General features: G+C 53.3%; 1 protein-coding gene across 1 annotated transcript in view; it reads right to left on the reverse strand.

Annotated features, from left to right (window-relative positions):
• The window catches only part of ANKRD11 (ankyrin repeat domain containing 11), a 131,880-nt gene that overhangs the window by 22,992 nt on the left and 89,049 nt on the right, over positions 1–19,839 (reverse strand). The window contains exons 3-4 of the mRNA XM_082290257.1: positions 9,602–9,746; positions 2,346–2,484 (exon numbers count right to left, since the gene is read on the reverse strand). Of these exons, the coding sequence (XP_082146383.1) occupies positions 2,346–2,484; positions 9,602–9,688 (226 nt within the window). The 5' untranslated portion in view covers positions 9,689–9,746. The remainder of the gene's footprint in view (positions 1–2,345; positions 2,485–9,601; positions 9,747–19,839) is intronic.

Raw genomic sequence — 19,839 nt, forward strand, 5'->3', positions numbered from 1 at the left:
AGGAAAATGAGTCACTGCAACACATCAGGATGAGGATCCACGCTATTGTTTAAACATTTGAACAGGAGAAAAATACCCCACTAGAAGCAAAGAGAGAGCTCTGCTAGCTCCCAGCTCCCACGTCCTTACAGCTGAATTCCACGTGGCCATGGAATATCCTGGCACACGCCCTCATGCACACACAGCAGCCCATGGACACAGCCTGGGAAGCACGACCACATTACATAAACCACCCGGGGTCAGCCAGCAGCGATGGTGCAATCCCGCTGCTCCGAGGGCTGGGAGCAAAGCTGAGGAGCAGAACAAGCAGCAGCAGCCTCCCCCTCCTGCAGGAACGTGGGGTGGGTGCAGAGCAGCCTTTGTTCCAAACAAAAGCTTGTCCTGCATGTCACACGTGTGTCCTCAGCCAGGTGCCATTGATGGCACCAGCTCAGACTGGGGGGGACTCCTCCACGCCCAGAACGTGCAGCTTCTGCGCACCACAAACACGTCTGTACCTGCCTCTACCTCGAGCCAGGCCAAGGACCAGACAGGCTTGAAACACCCTGCAATGGGATGATGCAAGCGCAGAGCAAGGTGCCAGGAAGTCTTTTCCCATCTCCAGCATCTGATTCCTGGAGTAAACGATGTCAGGGAACAGAAACAGGCTCCTGCTAAGCACCAGTCTGACTGTGCACATCGATCTGCAGCTCCCTGCTGGGATCTCCAACCCAGTGGCTGAGTCACTTCCTCCCCAGTCCCCACCAAACAGGTTGTTGAGACTCGCCTGCACCTTCCACACACCTTCCCACAGTTTGTGAGAGCCCAGTTTGTCTTTAAATGGGTCTCTGAGTGCCATGACCCCCCTCCAGGTCTCCTCTGGGAGCTGGGCTGCCACTGCCCCTCAGCTCACCCACTTCCCCAGGAAGGACGAGCTCTGGAGAGGAAGGGGAAGAGCTCTGCAGAGGAAGGAGAAGACGTGTCCGGAGCTAAAAGTCACGCAGCTGCAGAAAGCAGAGGGGTAACGGGGGAGCCCCTGGGCAGGGGGGTCTCATGGGCTGCTGCTCCCACCCAGCAGCCGCAGCCTCTCCCAGCAGCTCTCCCTGCTCTCCTCTGCACTTGGTTTCCTTCTCGCTGCTGCCAGCGCAAACATTTCCAACATCTCTGCAGCCAGAGAGCCAGCGGAGCCCTGGGAAAAGCAGATCCCTGCCGTGACGTTCCAGCTGTCACGAGGGTCAGACAGCCCTGCAGCCAGCTTGGGCTCCAACTCTCAACCCAGTATTGAACGTAGCACAAACACCCTTGACAAAGAGCAGCTCCAGCTCCGGTTAATCAGCTTTGCCTGGCCCCAGCCACCCTCACCAAGGTGACACCCCAAGGGAGACACCACAGCAACCCAAAACTCTGCAAACAGCCAACACACTTCAGACAATTAACTAATGTTTGGAAACTTTCTCTCCAGACAGGGAGTTCAGGAACACAAACCCATGGAAACACTGGGCCAGCCTCAGGACACGTCACCACCGCATGTCCCTGCCCATGAACAGCCCTCACTGCTGCAGTGGCACTCCCGGCCCTTCCAAATCTGCCCTCCCAACTCCTGAGCCAGAGGAGACTCAACCCACGTCATCCCATCTCCCAGGCTCACCACAGAGCACCACCAAATACAGCCTTTGTACCATTTTCAAGGATATTCCCAACTTTTAGCCTGTTCTATCTCTTTACACAATCACTGAGCTTTACGTGACCAGAACTATTTCCAAATGCAGATTTCCCAGGAATGTACAGGAAGGACCCACACAAACCTCTGCCCAGAAATCCACAGCTCAGCCCCTCACAACCAAACAACACAATTTTCTCCATGCCAAAGCTTTGTGACAGCTCTTCCCAACTGCTAACAAATCCAACAGCCCATCCAGGAGCCTCATGCACCAGCCACTCTTCTGCTACAAGACTGACCTGCTTGACCAGATTCTACTTGTTGGTTTTCTTTTAAAGACTATTCATCTTTATTCCCTTATTTTCCAAGTTCTCACAAGCAGGCCCTGCTCCATGGCTTGTCCCAGCCACAGTTCCTGAACTGGGATAGTCAGAAACAAGGAGAACAGACAAGAGCTGAAGGAAAGGGATCCCCTCACACTGCTATGGCTTGGTCCACCTAAAAACATCCCTAAGAACAGATGTGCACGTGTGGAGCAGAGCAGTCATCCCATCCAGCCCCTCGTCCACATGCCTCTTCCTTCAATTAAAAAATACAGGGAATTTGATACAACACTTCCCTACGGATTGGCTGCACACTGGATCCTGTGTGCTCCCCACCAGCCCCATCACCCAGGATCTGGGGGTGGAACGTGGCATTTGTGTACCTGTATCCGAGTCTTTTTGATCTCCATTTGTTCCGACAGTGAAAGGCAACTTGCGTTTGGTCGCTCGCTCTTTCACCTCTTTGCCGCCATCGCTCCGGTCCAACTTTGGAGTCTTGGTTAGAGAAACTTTATCTTTATCCTGGAAAGAGAAGAGACCAGATCAACAGGAGCCTTCCCCAGACTGTGCTCACCTGATTCCCAAATCCTGCACTGGCCTCATGCAACATCCCTTCCCTTTCTGCTGCTGATTTCCAGCATCAGGGTTTGCCAACGCAGCCTCCACCAAGATCTAAAGCTCTACCACCACCAGAGAAGAGCCAGGCCAATCAAGGCTGCTGCATGGTGCCAAATCCCAACCAATTCATGTGACAAATGAATTGTTTGCGTGAGGCTGAGGATGCACCTGGCTGTGGGCACAGAGGGAAGGCAGGCTGGGATAGGGGAACCTGAGGAATTCCAAATGCAACCACACGACAAGAATGACCCATTCCTGCTTTGTGTCAGTCCTGTTTGTTCAGGCTGGTTTGGATTTCAATGTGAAGCAGAAATGCTGTGAACTGCTTGGAAGCAGGAAGAGATTTTGAAGGAACGTCCTGAGCAAGTTACAGATACTGAGACAGATGAGATTTTTCATGTGACCAGGGAGAGCTGGTTCCCAGCTCAAACTCCAGGAGTCCAGTGTGCTGGGACTGCACAGCCTGAGGTCATGCCCTGTGTTTTCTGTGTGTGAGGAACAGGATTGTTTTAAGTGAGCAGTTCTGGACTGACCAGTGTGCCCCTGCCCGAACAACAAGGGCAGCACAAGCGGCTTTGTCACAGATCTGATTTCAACAACCCAGCAAAACCCAGACTCTGCGCTTTAGAGGCAGAGTGAGATTAAGTACAAGAACCTCAGTACAGGAAATCATGCCAGAGCGTGGCTGGAAGCTCAGACGAGCCAGCCTAAGAGCATTCCCTTGTTTAGAGAGGCACAGTCCTGCTGTCTGGCCCTGGCAGCTCCCTGGCAGGTGGCCCCGGTGCCAGCAGTCACAGGACTGCGGCGTCACCGTCACCGCGTGCGTTGCTCCTTCCTCTTTCCGTGTCTGCCCGGAGCCCACACTTCACCCACAGCAGAAAGAGAAGCCCCTGACTCGCCTCAGGGGGATGTGTTTGCACATCCCTGCGCCACAGGCAGCGTGACAACCCCGGGGCCGCCCTCCAGCGAGGATGAAGGAAATGGGTTGGGGAATCCCTTTTTTGGTAAAGCAAGAGAAACAAACCTGCCTGACAGGGCTCTGTGGTGGGAGGCAGCCAAGGCACGCTCGGAGCCCCAGGAAGGGCAGCCCTGCTCGAGAGCAGCCGGCGAGCACCGGCCCCGGAGCGACGGGACAGAGCCCCCCCAGCCAAAATAAACACTCCAGCATTTCCTTTAAACCCTCCAGATTGAAAAGCTTTTGACTTATGTTTTCTGAGGTGAACAAAAATAGTTTGGAATAACAAATGATGCCATTTCTACTGCTCTGAGGTGGCGGTGAGGCCAGGGAGCTCCCGTCACCTGCCAGGAATGTCATGTTGTGAGCAGGTACCCTGGTCTGCCCTAGTTCTATGATTCTACAAAATATTTTATCAAAAGGATAAATAAAATGTGAATGTTTTCTGAATAAAAGCCACCAAATAAATAATGCACCTTGTCCCACAGTGGCCATTCACATCCTGAACTTTTCCTTATATCTACTTGAATGAAAGGCATCTCTGAACACCGAAGACATGAGTCTGTGAGGTTCCTGCCGGGTGAAGCAGTCAGGGCACCAAGGCTGTATGAGTTCAAGAAGCATCTAGATGATGCTCTTAGACACACAGGTAGGTTTTCTGCTGGATTAATGCTGCCTGGGATCTCTGTGCACTCAGGAGTGAGAAAAAGGGCAGGACAGGTAAAAATGCAGCTCATTCTAGAAGTTTGAATCATGGAATTGTTTGGGTAGGAAGGGACCTTAAAGCCCATCCAGTCCCACCCCTGCCATGGGCAGGGACACCTTCCACTGTCCCAGGCTGCTCCAAGCCCCATCCAGCCTGGCCTTGGACACTCCCAAGGATCCAGGGGCAGCCACAGCTTCTCTGGGCACCCTGTGCCAGGGCCTCACCACCCTCACCAGGAAGGATTTTTCCCTGATATCCCATCTGTCAGTTTAAAGCCATAGTTACTGCCATGTTGCTAAGATCTCCATGTTGGAGGAGAGACAGAGTAGAGGAATGATGACAAAACCCTTCTCAGAGCAGAGGGTGAGCCCAGCGTGGCCCTGGCAGTGTCCGTGTGAATCCCGGTGCTGGGCACGCTCGGGCAGCGCCTCCTCTGCCTCCGCCCCAACGCTCGGAGCTGCTGATCCCGTCAGTTCAGCACAATTAAATACCAGGAGCCAAGGAAGCGGCGGCACCTTTGAAGATTAATTCGTACAGTAGCACAATGATAACCTTTTCTACTAATTGGAGCAAGGAAGATCCAGACTTTGCTTCCCCCTGGAAAGCAGTGACCTGCTGGGGATGCCTGCAGCAGCGGGTGGAACGTCAAGGCAGTTGGCGAGTCCAGCTCCTGAGAGTTTTCATTTTCTTATTTTAAGCTTTACTTCCCTAATTATTTCCAATTCTGTAATGAAGAATGTTGTCCTTTACTCGAGTAAAACCTTGTTTCATTTTTAGGTCTTCTCATGTTTAAAGTAAGCTCAGACTCATCGGAATCAGGTTTCACAAATGGAACAAATCCAAATTAGAATCACAAAATCCTGGAATGGTTTGGGTTGGAAGAGACCTCAAAGCTCATCTCATCCCAACCCTTTTTGCCATGGGCAGGGACACCTTCCATTAGATCAGGCTGCTCAGAGCCCCATCCAACCTGGCCTTGACGTTGCAGAGCAACTTGTATGAACACCCCTGTGCAAGAGCTGGGGCTCTCCAAGGCCGGGACAGGAGTCTGGGGATGGGGAAGAGTCGAGAGCTCAGCAGCAGCAGCAAGTTCTCCTTTGCAGGTGTTAATAAAAGCTGCTTTGGCAAAGGGCTGTCAGCAGCCGTGAGCAGAAAAAATCCCCTCCTGACACATCACACTTGCAGTAAGAGTTGCACTATGAGTAACTGAGCCCACCTTGAGCTACTCCTGCAAAAGTGAAAAGATGCATCACGAGTCGCTCTCAGCCGCCGTGGTTGGAGCACAAACCCACCAGGAACTGGCCCCAGCAGCCACCCAGAGCGAGCTGCTGCAGGGTGGGGATGGAAGGGTTTCTCCCATCAGCACCACAGACCTGACATCAATCTGCTCAGGGCATTTGTGACACACGAGCGGGCCAAAGGCCAGTTCTCAGAGCAGAAACAATCCTGTGGGGTTTTTTGATGCAGATTTCTGTAAGACAGAGACATTTAGATGGGGCTCTGAGCACCCTGACCTAGTGGAAGGGATGAGATAAGCTTTAAGGTCCCTTCCAGCCCAAATCAGTGCATGATTCTACGATTTACAAAGGCATGCAAAGAAATCCGTATTTCCAGCCCCGTCACCTCGCTCCAACAGAGCCTGACTCGCAGCCCAGTGCTTATGCAGAGACTTGCACTGCCAGCCATGGAAATCCCCAAAGCCCTTTGTTCTCCAAAATGAGCTCTAAGCATTTCAGGTTGTGATGTCAGTAAAAATTAGGCAGCAATGAACAAAACCAGCACGGGCAGCCTGGGAGGAGAAGCCCAGGAAGGCTCCAAGGCTGGTGCCCTGGGCGATGTCCCACATCAGACTCCTGCTGTGGGCAAACAACCCACGCTGCAAAAAGCAAATGCTGCCACAGAGGGACTTTCCCTGCACCAGAGGGTCTGTCCTGGCTGTGCCAGCAAGAAGGGAGAAGGGACAGAAGATTCCCACCCTGCATCACAAAAAGGAATGGGTGCAGTTTTACCCAGAAAGCAACTGGATGTGGTGAAAACCAAACAATTCCCTAAATCTGGGCCCCCCATAGCCTTCCCAAAGCCAGAGTGCAACACACACACACACACGAAGTTCCAGAAAGTCTGAATTTGTGTTGTTATCAATGCTGCAATAAAACATGTGGAGCATGGAGGTGACTGGAGCTGAAGCCCCGTTCCTGTGAGCCTCAGGCACCGAAGTTTGTAAGAAATATGAGCCTGTGATGAGCACGGGTTGATTAACTTCACTGAAATGTCATCTCTTCAGTCACCCAGATACTCCTGCAGGTTTCACACTCCGGTGAGTGACTCTGTGCTGGACACAGAGCCCAGTACTCACTCATCCAGTCTGGAAAGCCCTGACAGCACAACAGATTTCATGAAGAACTGAAAAATAAGGACCACGTTTCCCTTCTCTGAAAAGGGGAGAAGGGGAAGGAGAAAGACCTCAAGTTTTTTTAACCCCTGCCAGCTCCTACAAGCAAAAACCAGGGTAAGTGCTGTTCTGCTTGGTGTTCACTGCAGCAAAAATGCACTTTTGACTATGCAAGAGGGAGCATTTCCCCATAAAGAGGCAAAGGCTGTGCCGAGCACACGGTGTAACCATGCAGCCACGCCAGGCCAGGCCCACCAGGAAATGCTTCTGACAACTGACATAACCCTTGCTGTGGTGCTCTGTTCAGCCTAAGTCATGAGTAATCTCCTGCTATGGGGATCTGTGGATCTAAACCAGAAAGGAGAATTATTCATATATGGCATGCAGATTTCTACAAAAGCCTTCAGGCTAAAGGGAGCAGAAGGAGCCCAGGGGCTGCCAGCGCCCGCCCCGGGCAGGCTTGTGCAGCCTTATAAGGGCTCCACTAACCTCGGGAGAAACGGCTCCTCATCCAACACCACAGAGCATCCAGCGCCCTCAGACACGCTCTTTAAACCACTTCACTCTCAGGGCTGCATCCCACCAGTTCCTAAGTCCCTCCTGTGGAGGGGCAGGGAGCAGAGAGCCAGGAGTTCCCTCCTGTAATGAGCTCTACTACTGCCAGGCAGCAGCTCACAGCCACTTCCTCAAAGCAGGAGCCCTCTGGAACAGGGCAGCTCCCCTGAGAGCCTGCTACATGATCAAGCATGGAACTCAGGTTCAAAAGTTAGTGATTCCAGAATCCTGCAATGCTTCGGGTGAGAAGGGACCTCAAAACTCATCCCGTTCCACCCCCTGCCCTGGGCAGGAACACCTTCCACACACCAGGTTGCTCCAAGTCCTGTCCAACCTGGCCTTGGACACTCCCAAGGATCCAGGGGCAGCCACAGCTGCTCTGGGCACCCTGTGCCAGGGCCTCCCCACCCTCACAGGGAAGAATTTCTTCCCAATATCCCATCTAAACCTCTCCTCCTTCAGCTCAAGGCCAGCCCCTTGTCCCCTGTGGTACTCAGCCCGCTGCAGCACCAGAACCCCCCTCCACCTGCCAGAGCTGCAGAGCCCAGGCATGCAAAGCCTGTTTAATGTTAAATCAACTATCAATATTAAGGTCACCGTAAGAGGAAAACACTTGGTTGGCACCACTTTGCCATGCTCTCCCTGTGCCCATGGCGGGTCCCTGTGCACGACCCAGGCTCTGCCCTCCCTCTCCAGCCTCGAAGGGAAGCTGAGCCAAGTCCCAGCTCGGGCCTTTGAACGTGTTGACAAAGGCAAGATAAATGCAAGGCAGTGGTTGCTGACAGGCAGGTACAACAGCGTCTGCAGGGAGGAGGTCGAAGTGCTTTTCCCCTGAGTCACTGCTCCAGCTCAGCTTCAGAATTAACCAGAAACAGGGCAAAAGCCACTCGGGCTGGAGCTCAGCTCAGCCCCTGGAAGACAAGAGCCTGCGAGCGTCTCCTCTGTTGCAAAAGCCAGAATTAAAGGAGCAGGAACTCTGCCCCGTCCCCTCTCAGCGCCACTCCGGGCAGGCCTGTGCCTCTGAATGGGAGGCAGGAATTGTGTCCTAGTTCTTTAGCCAGCGGGAGATAACTCCGCTTCCCGGCGTGCCCCGCGCCGCTCGACAAACCTGCTCTGTAAATAACACGCAGCCTTTAAGCTGCCGGGAGTGGATGAAATAAAATGGGAGCTGATTCATATTCCAACTGATCCTCTCCCTCCCCGAGCACCTGCGCCAGCATTAAGCTTCTTACCCAGCGCAGACCCAGCCTGTATTTACATATCCTGCACTGCTGGGCACAGCCTCCTTTGCCAGGGTAAATGCTGGCATCTTCCCCATGCTACCAGGCAGCTGTTCCCCCTCCAACACCCCTAATCCCAGATTTTCCCCCTCTTAGAAGCCCCACGCTGCGCCCACAGCACTCCTGCACCGACCTGCACGTGCAGTGACACAGAAAGGGGAACGTGGCAGATGCCACCGAGGTGCTCCACAACCAAATCCTGCCTGGGATTTTCCTGTTGGTTATTTTGCATTTTCCCCATTTTGTCAATAACAAGAGCTCAGTCATATGAGGACTTACTGCCATCAGTAAGGTGGGATTGCCGGGGAAGTGACGGAGCTGGGGCTCACCGTGCTCAGCTTCAGCTTCCGGGGCCTGGCAAAAACTCCCAGGGGAATGCTGAGAAACTGAGCAGGGAGATGAAAGAGAAGTGGATGAGATTTGTTCCTCAGCAGAACTCAGTAGATGTAGGTTTTCATGTTTATTTAAAAGTAACATTTGCACACAGTTTTCTGCACAGCTATTGACTGGAAATGACTGATACTGAGAAGGGGGGAAAAGCTGAATGAGAGGAGGCTGAGCTCACACCTAGAGCAAAACAGGATGAAGAGGAGAAGTGTGAAGGTAAACTCAGATTTCATCTCAGTAGTTTCACCTAAGCCACACCAAAAACCAGACAACACCTCAAATCAACCCTCAGAAGCAGCAACTTCAGCAGAGCAACTCCCAGGCTGAGCCGGTCCAGCTGTGCTGCTGGGAAAAGCCAGACCAGCCGAGCTGACAAGGACCTGGATTTCCATCCAGAGGAGGAGAAGCTCCTCCCTCACCCAGCACACACTTGCACCATCACCACATCACTTAGGTCTTCCACAGCTTAGTGCAGAAACCCCTAAAACACACAGAACTTGCAAAAGAGAATCTTCCAAAGCATCCCCTGTCACTCGGCTGACTCGGGTCCAGGTGGGAACAGCACTTCCTGGGAAGGACTGCAGCCACAGGAAAATAAACCCAACCCCGTCAGCTGGCAAAGCACCAACACACCAATGTAAATCCTGGGATAAGAGCCCAGGGCAACCTCTGGCTGCCATGGCTTGAGGACTCCAGGCTCAAGGAGCAGCATCCCCGAAGGAAGGCAGATGGCCCAAACACGTTACCTTTTTCCCCGTTTGTTTCTCCACCATGTCGTTGCTGAGAGAGAAATCTTCTGACTGTGGTGTTTTAGAACACCCACCCTTGGGCATCGTTCTGCCTTCCTTACTTGATCTTCATTTATGCTGCCATCGCCTCATCATCAACCGTCTGTTGGGAGAGAGGAAAAGGGAGGTCAGACATCTCCAAAGGATCTCTCCATTGTGGGGGGGAAAGACAAGGCACTTCCCATGAGGATAAACCCCCTCCCAACCCCTGGATGGAAACTCTGGGATGGCAGAGCACCCTCAGATGTGGGAAAAGCTGCAGCAGGCTCCTGTCACTTTCCCAGTGAGTAACAGAGGTGCTGCAAGGAATCACACATGGAATCACACAGAATCACTGAGCTTGGAAAAGACCTTCCAAAACATCGAATCCAACCTGTGCCCAATCCCTACCTTGTCACCAGCCCAGAGCACTGAGTGCCACCTCCAGGCCTTCCTTGGACACCTCCAGGGATGAGGACTGTGCCATCTCCCTGGGCAGACCCTTCCATCACCTGACAACCCTTTCCATGAAGAAATTCCTCCTGATTTCCAACCTGAACCTCCCCTGGCACAGCCTGAGGCTGTTTCCTCTCATTCTGTCACTTGTTTCCTGGGAGAAGAGGCCAACTCCAAACTGGATCCTGCAGCTGCAGACACGGCTTGTCTCATATGCAAGGAACAACCTAGAAGGGATCAAGTCCCATCAAAGAGCAATATCCCTCCTGCTCTTCATCCACAGCATCACCCCAAGCCCACATAAAGCTTCCTGCAGCTGTGGCTTTGTCCGGAGCACAGGGACAGGGGGACAGACCCAGTTTGCCACACTGAATTCCCAGACACTCGCAGGACCAAACAAATTACAAAAGCTCCATTAAAAAGGCACTCTTTGAACATGTTGCCATCATGAGACAGGAGCAGGAAGCACAGAGGGCTCGGTGCTCCTGGAGCAGCTTGTCACAGCTCCTCACCCTGCTCCGCACCTTGGCTGGGGAAAGCCAACCTGGAGAGGACAAAGCGCTCCCTGCTCCTCGTGTGTTGCCTGGTTACAGGGCTGGAAAGACAACTGCCACGTGAAATACAGCGAGGCACAAGCTGGAGCAGGGCTCAGGAACACTGGCTGGAGCCAAGGCCCTTTCAGGTGAACAGGAGTATCTCCTCTCCCAAGACCAGAGGCCGGAAAGCATCAGTGCAAGGGGATATCTGTGCGGAGTGATCCCCAGCAACCCCAACAGCAACGAGCTCCTCAGCGCGAGGCTGGAATGGCACAAACAGGAACTTTTCCCCAAGTAATTGTCACCTGTCAGCCCTAAATTGCACCCATTTACATTTTACAGCAGTGGCTCTGAAGAGCTACAACTGCAGGAAATCATCCAGGGAGACGGGAATTCTCAGCAAGGAGAGAGAGAAGTCTTGTATTTAGAAGTTCCCTGGAAATCCCTTCAAAATTTCTGTTCCATTTACGCCTCAGAGGCTTTGGGACACTTTGGGTTGTTTTCCTTTCTTTTAAAAGATGTTTCAGAGGCCCCAGCCCAGCCTGGCCCTGCAGCAGCACAAATTCCCAGACCAAAGCACCAGGCACAGACAGTGCTGGTGTTTCCAGCAGGAGACTGTGCTTCCCAAGGCAGCTAATTCTGCAGCCCAGCTCCTCTGCCTGGGCTGTGGGAAGGCCGTTATCCATATTTAGGAACAAAACTTTGGGAACTGAGACCTCCTTGTGCCCCCCTGCTTGGCATGGGGACAGCTGAGCTTTGGGACATCCCACCAGAGCCCAGAGTGTCCCCTCCATGCTGCACATCCATGGGGTGCCTCCAGGAGCAGCTCCAGCCATTCCCAGCCTCAGGAACCTCTCTCTCTGCCAGGCATCATTATCCAGCTGGGAAAATGTAAGAATTATTTCCCCTCGGTTCCTCTTATTCAGGCTCATTAAGGTGCAGGTACAGGAGAAAGGAGCGTGTGCCTGGGAGGAGGCAGGAGCAGAGGACAATATTCCCTTCAATATTCACTGCAAATCCAAGCGGGGGAAATTCTGATGAAGTGCTGGGCAAGGGAGATTTATTTACACCTTACAATAGATATTAAACCCAAGCATTTTCACCTCTGCTGACAGTGGGACCGGGCCACGCTCTGCTCCCACCGGCAGCCAAAACCCAACCCCGTCACTGCCAGCACCTCACTCAAAGCACCCCATGACCTGCACCCTGCCAATGTATTCCCAAAAAAATCGTGCCCACTCCCAAGTCTTTGTGGCTGCTTGTACCAGGGTAGGCACCTATTCACGTGGAGCTTCCAAAACCTGTTTAACTGAGAAAAGGCCAGACGGATGCCAGATTAATTCTGCGCCCCTTCTGTTCACAGAGCTGACTCATTACACTTGGAAAGCTGGCTGCCTCTCCGGGTAAACACAGCCCTGGCCTGTTCCACAGCTTGCAGGGAGTATCACATTTGCACAACAATTACCGACAACGCAGCAGCCTTCCTTTCATTTTTAAGCACGTTTAATAAGTTCGTTTCATTTTTAAGCACGTTTAATAAAAGTCAGAGGGGAGGCACAGATTCCCGGCTGGAAGAGTCTTCCCCGGCTCGCGACAGAGCATTTGCAGGGTGGCAAATCTAGGGCTGCAGAATGACAATTTGGCTTCAATTCCTCCTAATTTAGGAGATGGACGAGCCACTCCCTTCAACGCCCCTCTCAAACTCACCTCCCTACAGGAGACAACCAGCACCCTTCCTATCTCACAAACAATTAACTCAGCTCCTCCGAGGAGCTGATTACATGTGGCTGCACAATACCAAGTGGGAGACCGAGTGAGCTCAACAGAATATAATCCCTCGTACTTCTCCAGGAAAACAAAGGAGCTGTTTACCCCTGGCCAGGGGCCAGCCCTGGCTGCGCGCGCGGCCGGCCCGGTGCACACCAGCCCCAGGCCCGGCCACAGCAGACCCCGCAGCTGGAGAGGCTGGATCCCACACAACCCCCTGGGAAAGTGGTGAATAGAGAGGGGGAGCCTGCCCTGGGATGGACTAGCCTGGGTATGGCAGCTCCTCCTGCTTCAGGATGGCTGGATCCAGCAGGGAAGGCTACGGCGGCCCCAGCCCATGGAGTATTGCCATCCGGGAGAAAGCTGGAAGAGCAGGGATGACACCCAGCCCCGTCACCCTGCTCTGGACTGGGGGCCCTCCTGGTCCATCTTGCCCTGGATGGGTGTCAGAGCCCCCACAGCACCCCCGAACACCCTCCCAGAGGATGGAGGAACAGGACTGTCAGGAACACAACCAGGAGCAGGGCTGGAGCAGCGAGGAATGAGTCTGGCTGGGAATGGCAGTCAGCCCCAGGCACACCCACCCACGATCGTCGCCTGTCCCCTCGATGGGCCAAGGAAACAGTTGGAAATGGTTTTCATTTTGCCCAGGGCATACCAAGTCAAAGCCACACACTGAGACCAAACACTTCTGTGAAGGACCCAAAAAGGCCATGGTCCCGAGAGGGATGGAAGGGAAGGGGATGTCATCTGGCCCTTGGAGGGAGGAGGACAAGGAGGAGGAAAGCACTGCTGGCTTCAACCCCAGGACATCTGGGCAGCCGGAAGGCAGTGTGGGAGCAGTGGCACCCATCAGCCAGGACAGGCTCCAGGATGGGCAAATTGGGACAGGCACAGAGAACAAGGACAAAGCTCACAGACAGACTCCAGCCTGTGCAAAAAACCAACACTGGGCCCGATAGGAGAGGAGACTCCTCATTAAACAACCCTACGGATCCCATGTACATTTAAACTCCCCATCCCTACCCCTCCTGCCTCATGGAACCAGTGAGCAACACCCCAACATCTGTATCTGTGCCATGGGCAGGGACACCTTCCACTAGCCCAGGTTGCTCCAAGTCCTGTCCAGCCTGGCCTTGGACACTTCCAGGGATCCAGGGGCAGCCACAGCTTCCCTGGGCACCCTGTGCCAGGGCCTGCCCACCCTCACAGGGAAGAATAAAGAACATTTCCAGATGTATCTCCAAGGGGAATGTCAGCTTTTCCTGGTCCCAGCCCTCCTTCCCTGCCCTCCCGCAGAGCAGCCAAACTCCTGCCATTCAATCTGAAGCCACAACAAATGAGCTCATGCCCACGATCTGTGCATTGGAGCCTGCCCGTACCCCGCCAGCTTGGAGTAAAAAAGATTGTGGAGCCTTCTTTAAATGCCAGAATAGGAGGGAGTTGGCTGGAGGCTCCTGCCCGTCCAAACCCCCCGATGCAATTAGAGCCCCAGACATTATTTGCACAGATCCAACACGTTTGTTTGGTCTGAAAAGGTTGGAATAGGAACAAGCCTGTGAAAAACGAAAATTTTAATACTTCAGGCTCCTTTTAAGGACCCTGTCTTAAATCTTTGTCTTAGATTAATAACTCACATCCACAATTTGACACCTGTCCCCCAGCTCTGGAAAGCAAAGGAAGAAAACCAAGAGCTGATGTCTTTCAACACACAGAACCACAGAATCCCAGAATGGTTTGGGTTGGAAGTGACCTCAAAGCTCATCCCGTTCCACCCCCTGCCATGGGCAGGGACACCTTCCACTATCCCAGGTTGCTCCAAGCCCTACCAACACTTCCAGGGATGAGGCAGCAACAGCTTCTCACAGCTTCTCACTGCCCCAGCCTCAACCCAGCCCTGCTGTGTGTTCAGGCTGCTCCACCACTGCATTCCCAGCACCTGCCCTGCACCAGTTTATCCTCCACCTGTGCGGCCACCATGACCCACAATTAGTCCCTGAAACTGCCTGTGAGCACCAGCAGGACGTGCAGTTTGGGGAACAAGGAACAACTGCTCTTTGTGCTGCAGCTCAGCTCTGGAAGAGCAAAGTCCATGGCTTTCCACAGTGAGTACACACAGCCAGGAGCAGCAGGAGCCCTGCAGACCTGCATGGCAAACGCAGGTGGTTTCCTCAGCACCTGACAATGGGTAATCACAAAGATTAGCTATTACTGAGCTAGAGCTGTGCAAGGTGCTAATTCTTACAGCCAGAACTCAGACCAAGGAGAACGGAGAGCCTGCGTTTCCCAGAGCACAGCCGGTGGGGACGCGCCTCCGTCCGGTGTCACAGCTGGGGTCACCCCGGTCTCACAGCTCTGTCATGTCCTCACCTTCAACTCCACATCCCTCCTTACCCTGAGGACCTGTTACCTGTTTGCTCCTGGCTTTAGAAAGGGGATGTCGCTCCTTATCAGGAGTTCTTAGAGATGACACATCTTTCTTCAGCTCTTTGCTCAGCTTCTCCTCTCCTGTTCTCAAAGTCATTGCCTGGTCCCAAATAACTGTCCTTTCTTCCACCTTTCCGAAGTATTTATTCTGTCTTACCCCACGTATCCTGACCTCCTGATAGCCTGCAACAACTGGCTTGGGCAAGGCTTGCTGCTCTCTCAAACACACACCAGCCAGGTAAACTTACTAAGTTGTAATCACAAAATCCCATCTCATTCTGCCCCTGCCACAGGCAGGGACACCTTCCACTGTCCCAGATTGCTCCAAGCCCTGCCCAACCTGGCTTTGAACATTTCCAAGAATGGGGCAGCCACAGCTGCTCTGAGCAACCTGTGCCAGGGCCTCCCACCCTACTGTAACAAAATACAACAATCCTGCAGCCTAAGTTACTTCAATTAAACTGAATTGAATAATACTACTGAATTACAGCAGCTATTAGTACTTCAGTCTTTTGTGGGACAGATGCTCCTTCCCAGAGTTCCTCAGGACCTGCAGAAAACAACACAGTGGAGCAGCTCAGGTTGCACATGGATGTGCACCCAGCTCTCCAAGGATCACCATGAAGATGATGCTCACGACTTCACTGGGCACCATGAACGTCTGGCTCCTGCACGGTTCTCCAGCATGGCTCCACTGCGTGAACCCATCCCTGCTAAGGGGTTCAATTCAAACCACAACCCCACACCTGTGACCTGCCAGTGTCTCCTCCTGCCCCAGCAAGAGGTCAGTAGTCTCAAATTCTGACAACTCGGCATATTTCTATTGCACCAAGTGTTGCTATTTAACAGAATTATATTTGGAAATTTCTGCCCAACCACGCTGTGATTCAGAGTCTTCCAGCTGGGACCATTCTCAGGAGACACAAAATCCAAACGAGAAGAGCCATGACAGTGCCCTGCACCCACGAGCAGCCACTCCGCCTGTGTGGTTTCTCCGGGAGCAGTTTTTCCCACAAACCCTTCCCTCAATTATCCGTACACAGCTGCCTCTGGTATTGCTCCATTTCGGGATGCTGCCAATGATCTGGTTCCTGGCCAAGTTACAAAACTGCAGTTTGAGTCAGTGCTCGGGGCTGCGGTCTGGGAGCAGGATTAGCTGCGATGTGGAAACCTCTGGAGCAGCCGGAGTGTTAGAGGAAGGCTGGAGCAGCGCACGGCCCTGCTGCACCGCTGTTAGTCAGGGCAGGACAGTGACTGTGACACTGTTGTCCTCTCCGGAATGGCTCTGGATCACCAGCTCAGACCAAAACCTGCCCGAGAGGGAGGACTCTGTGCTTCTTTCATCTCCTCTCTGCTTCTCCTGGAAACCCGTCAGGCTTCAGCCAGGGAAGAGCTGTAACCACGTCTGCCAGCACAGTCACTACCAGAGTTTCTGCACATCAACCTCCTTAGAACAGTGATCAACTCCACATGAATCTTCCCAGTGCTGCTGCACATGGGAGGAGAAATGCAGCCCGAACTACCCAGCACAAAGAAAACAAGGCAGAAATGTGATGCTGGTGAGCTGAGAAGTCCAAGGAGGACGAAGCCTTCACCCGCAGCTCACCAGGATGAGAGTGAGATCTTGAAGGTGCCACCAGCTGGGAAAGACAGGGATCTCCCAGGGCTGCTTTATCCTGGCAAAATTTAAATACCACAGAACTGCAGAACCAGCACCATTCCCAGGACAGTTTGGGGAGCTCTGCCATGCCCAGCACAGAGCCGTGGCTGCGGCTTCCAAGTGCAGCTCGAGGGGTTCAGGAGCATCAGCCAAGCCCCAGGAACGAGCCAGACCCGATTTTCAACTCCGAGAAACAAGTGAGCACAGACAATTCCTGACCATCACGGACCAAAGGGTGACAGATGAAGCAGCAGCGGCTGTCGGTGCCCTGGCAGCGACCTGCGTCACCCACCCCGCGGTGGCACCGGGGACGCGGGGCTGGCAGGGGCTGCTGGCTCACTCCGCTCCCTCCTCGGCCAGGCCGAGGCTCCTCTGCGCTCCCACCTGCACAGGGTCCATCTTCCCACTCCTGGCACCAGGGCCTGTCCCAAGGGGAGGCTGTGGGACCAACACGGTTCCTGTGGAAAGCTCGTGGTGGCTCCGGCGAGTCCCATCTGCTGCTCAGCTGCACAACAGGAAGGCTTGGGAAGGGAGCAGAATGAAGGATGCATTTGGGCTCATTTTTGGCTGTTTAAAGGAGCACAGGCGTCACCGTTCCGTGGCCTCATCCCTGACAACTCTGTGCCTTGTTCAGCCCTGGGCACTCGGAATTGGCTCTAACATAACACAGCTGAACAGAGACCTGGCCCTGGGAGTCCAGGCTGCTTTAATTCCATAAATACACCACATTCACAGTGTCCATCTCTGTACATACATGTCCACAGGGACACACGTGCACAGACACACAGACATTTAATGTAACACCCAAGTGAGACTCACTGCAGTTCTGCCCAAGTTTTGGTATCACTGTGTCCACGTCTAGGACAAGAAACAGCCTTAACTACAAATAAACCACATGACTTAAGCACTTAAACTCGAGAGGAGACCACAACCAAGCACATTCATTACATGACAAAGAAACCAAAAATATTTTGCAAAAGGTGCCATGACAATTGCAACAGGGACCTTCAAGTTGAGAAGACCCTCGACTGAGGGCTCTGCAACACCAGCTACCCCCCCAGTGAAATCCCTGCTTGAGCCTCGGGGGATTTGGACACAAGATTTGGGATGTCTGTGTTTATATCTCGTTACAGTCCATGATGTCGCAACAGCAGAGTAACATCTTCTCCCAGCTGTGAGCAGGAAAATCCATGGTAATGGCAGCAAAACATTCCCCCATTCTTGCACAATTCTTCCCAGGATCCCTCTCTCCATCTCAGCATCCTCGTGCTTCCTTGCAGTGTGGGAACCTCAGAAATATTTTGGTGGATTCAGGAGTAAAGACCAGACAGAACATATTTCACACAGGGGCCCTGAAGGCATCAGGCTTTGGGGAAAATCCAGCACAGAACTTCACTGATTTCCTCTTATTTGGGGTCTGCAAACCCAGGAGTTTTGTTTTCCTCTTTTTTTCTTTCTCACTGAGGCCAGTGGCTTCCAGATTCCAGACTCACATTTGATCCATATACAAAACACTCTGCAGCAACACTGGGATTTGTTTGCCATGTTACTGTCAGCCTTTAAAGGACAGGGCAACAACACAGACAGAAGGCCAGGCTGAAATGAGCCTGGAGCAACCTGGGCTACTGGAAGGTGTCCCTGCCCATGGCCGGGGGTGGGACAAGAGGAGCTTTAAGGTCCCTTCCCACCCAAACCATTCCATGACTCTGTGGAAAGAGATTCACAGCTCACATTAAATTGGAATTCTGTAAGCATGGACGGCACTTGGGGAGATGAGGAGAAGTCCGGGCCATGTGAAGTTCCAGCCCTGTGCCAGGGCAGCACTCGGCAGGGAAGCCTTTCTCCCAAGTACACCACGCACCACGGAGCAGCTCGGCACAGCGCCAAGGCCGGGCAAGCACCGGGCTCCGGCCGGAGTCACAGCTCCGTGCAGGCAGGACGGAAGGGCAGGGAAGCCGAGGGAAAGGGAGGGAAGGAGTGGGTGCGTGGAAGGGCTTCCATGCACATTTCTGGGCTCGCTCGGAGCTGGCTCCTCTTGTCCTCAGCTGCTGGTGCTCCCTCCCAGCAGCTGAGCTGTCACCACATTTTTTGTACCACTCCAAAAGCCACGGTGGCTCCCCGAGCCCTGACACACTGACACCAACAGTGGATTTCCTGATTGTTTCAGCCTGAGCTGGAAGCTGAGCTCTGGCTGAAGCAGTGCTGCTGACGACAGCCCATCACTGCTGAGCAAGCTGCGTGACAGGAAAGCGCTTGCTGTGCTTCCGTGGGGCTCCGGGTGCCACAGCCAACACAGGAAACCTGCAAATCCTGAGCTGCTCCAAGCAAACGCACACCCTGCGCTGGCAGGTGTACGGGGAGAAGCACCTTGCTCGTTACCTTCATCACTTCTGCTCATCTTGTTCCAGAAGCCAAACTCCCCGTCCGGTTTTCCCATTCCTGGTCCAGCATGCGGTGACTCCGCTGTGGCGGTGCCAGGAGGCCCAGGCCTGGCTCAGCTCTGTGCCAGGACCCCGGCCGGCCGCACGTCACGGCCGAGGGGAAGGGGCCATCCTGGGCCAGGGGCCGGCAGGGAAGGTTTGGGCACGGCACAACCCCGCTGCTGGTTTGCAAACAATCAAAGCAAAGTGAATTCTCCACAAACCTGCAGCTTTCCATCTCCCAAATCACACAGCTTTTGAAGGAGTTCTATTGTATATAAAGACACAGGAATGTGTTTACTAAAAGGGTATGTTCTAGTATGGGGAAACTCCATTTTCTCTACAGAGCTCTTGTTGAAGGTGCCATTGGAGCAGGAGCGATGGGGAGTTGTAAGAACAGACCTGCCTTAACAGGTTTTTCTCTAAGGACATGAGTCCCCAAAACCACAAACCTGAGGGCCCCTCCTGATTTTGAACTCAATGAAGTGACATGAGGCCTCTGGTAAAACAATTTGTTATAAAGCTGCTGCTTCAACACCGGCCAAAAACTGAGAGTACCCAGAGAGGTTGTGGCTTCTCCATCCCTGGAAGTGTTCAAGGCCAGGCTGGACAGGGTTTGGAGCAACATGGGATAGTGGAAGGTGTCCCTGCCCATGGCAGGGGGTGCGATGAGATGAGCTTTAAAGTCCCTTCCAAACCAAATTATTCCATGACCCTGTAATTCTAGCAATACCTGGAGCAGCTGACCAGACAAGTGCCGTGGTGGGACATGTGTGGCCCTGCAGATGTCCCCAGCACAGCCCCACCACAGCTCACCCAGGAACCCCAGCATCTTCCAAAAGGCAAAGCTCAGACAACACGTACATGTGGCAAATTGGGGGAAAAAAACCCAACAGATTCTCTGCCGCCTCCTTGTCTTCCTTAAAAAGCAAGGTCTGTCTCCCAGCTGCC

Source organism: Coloeus monedula, assembly GCF_965178545.1.
Source record: "Coloeus monedula genome assembly, chromosome: 13".
In the NCBI taxonomy this organism is placed as follows: Eukaryota; Metazoa; Chordata; class Aves; order Passeriformes; family Corvidae; genus Coloeus; species Coloeus monedula.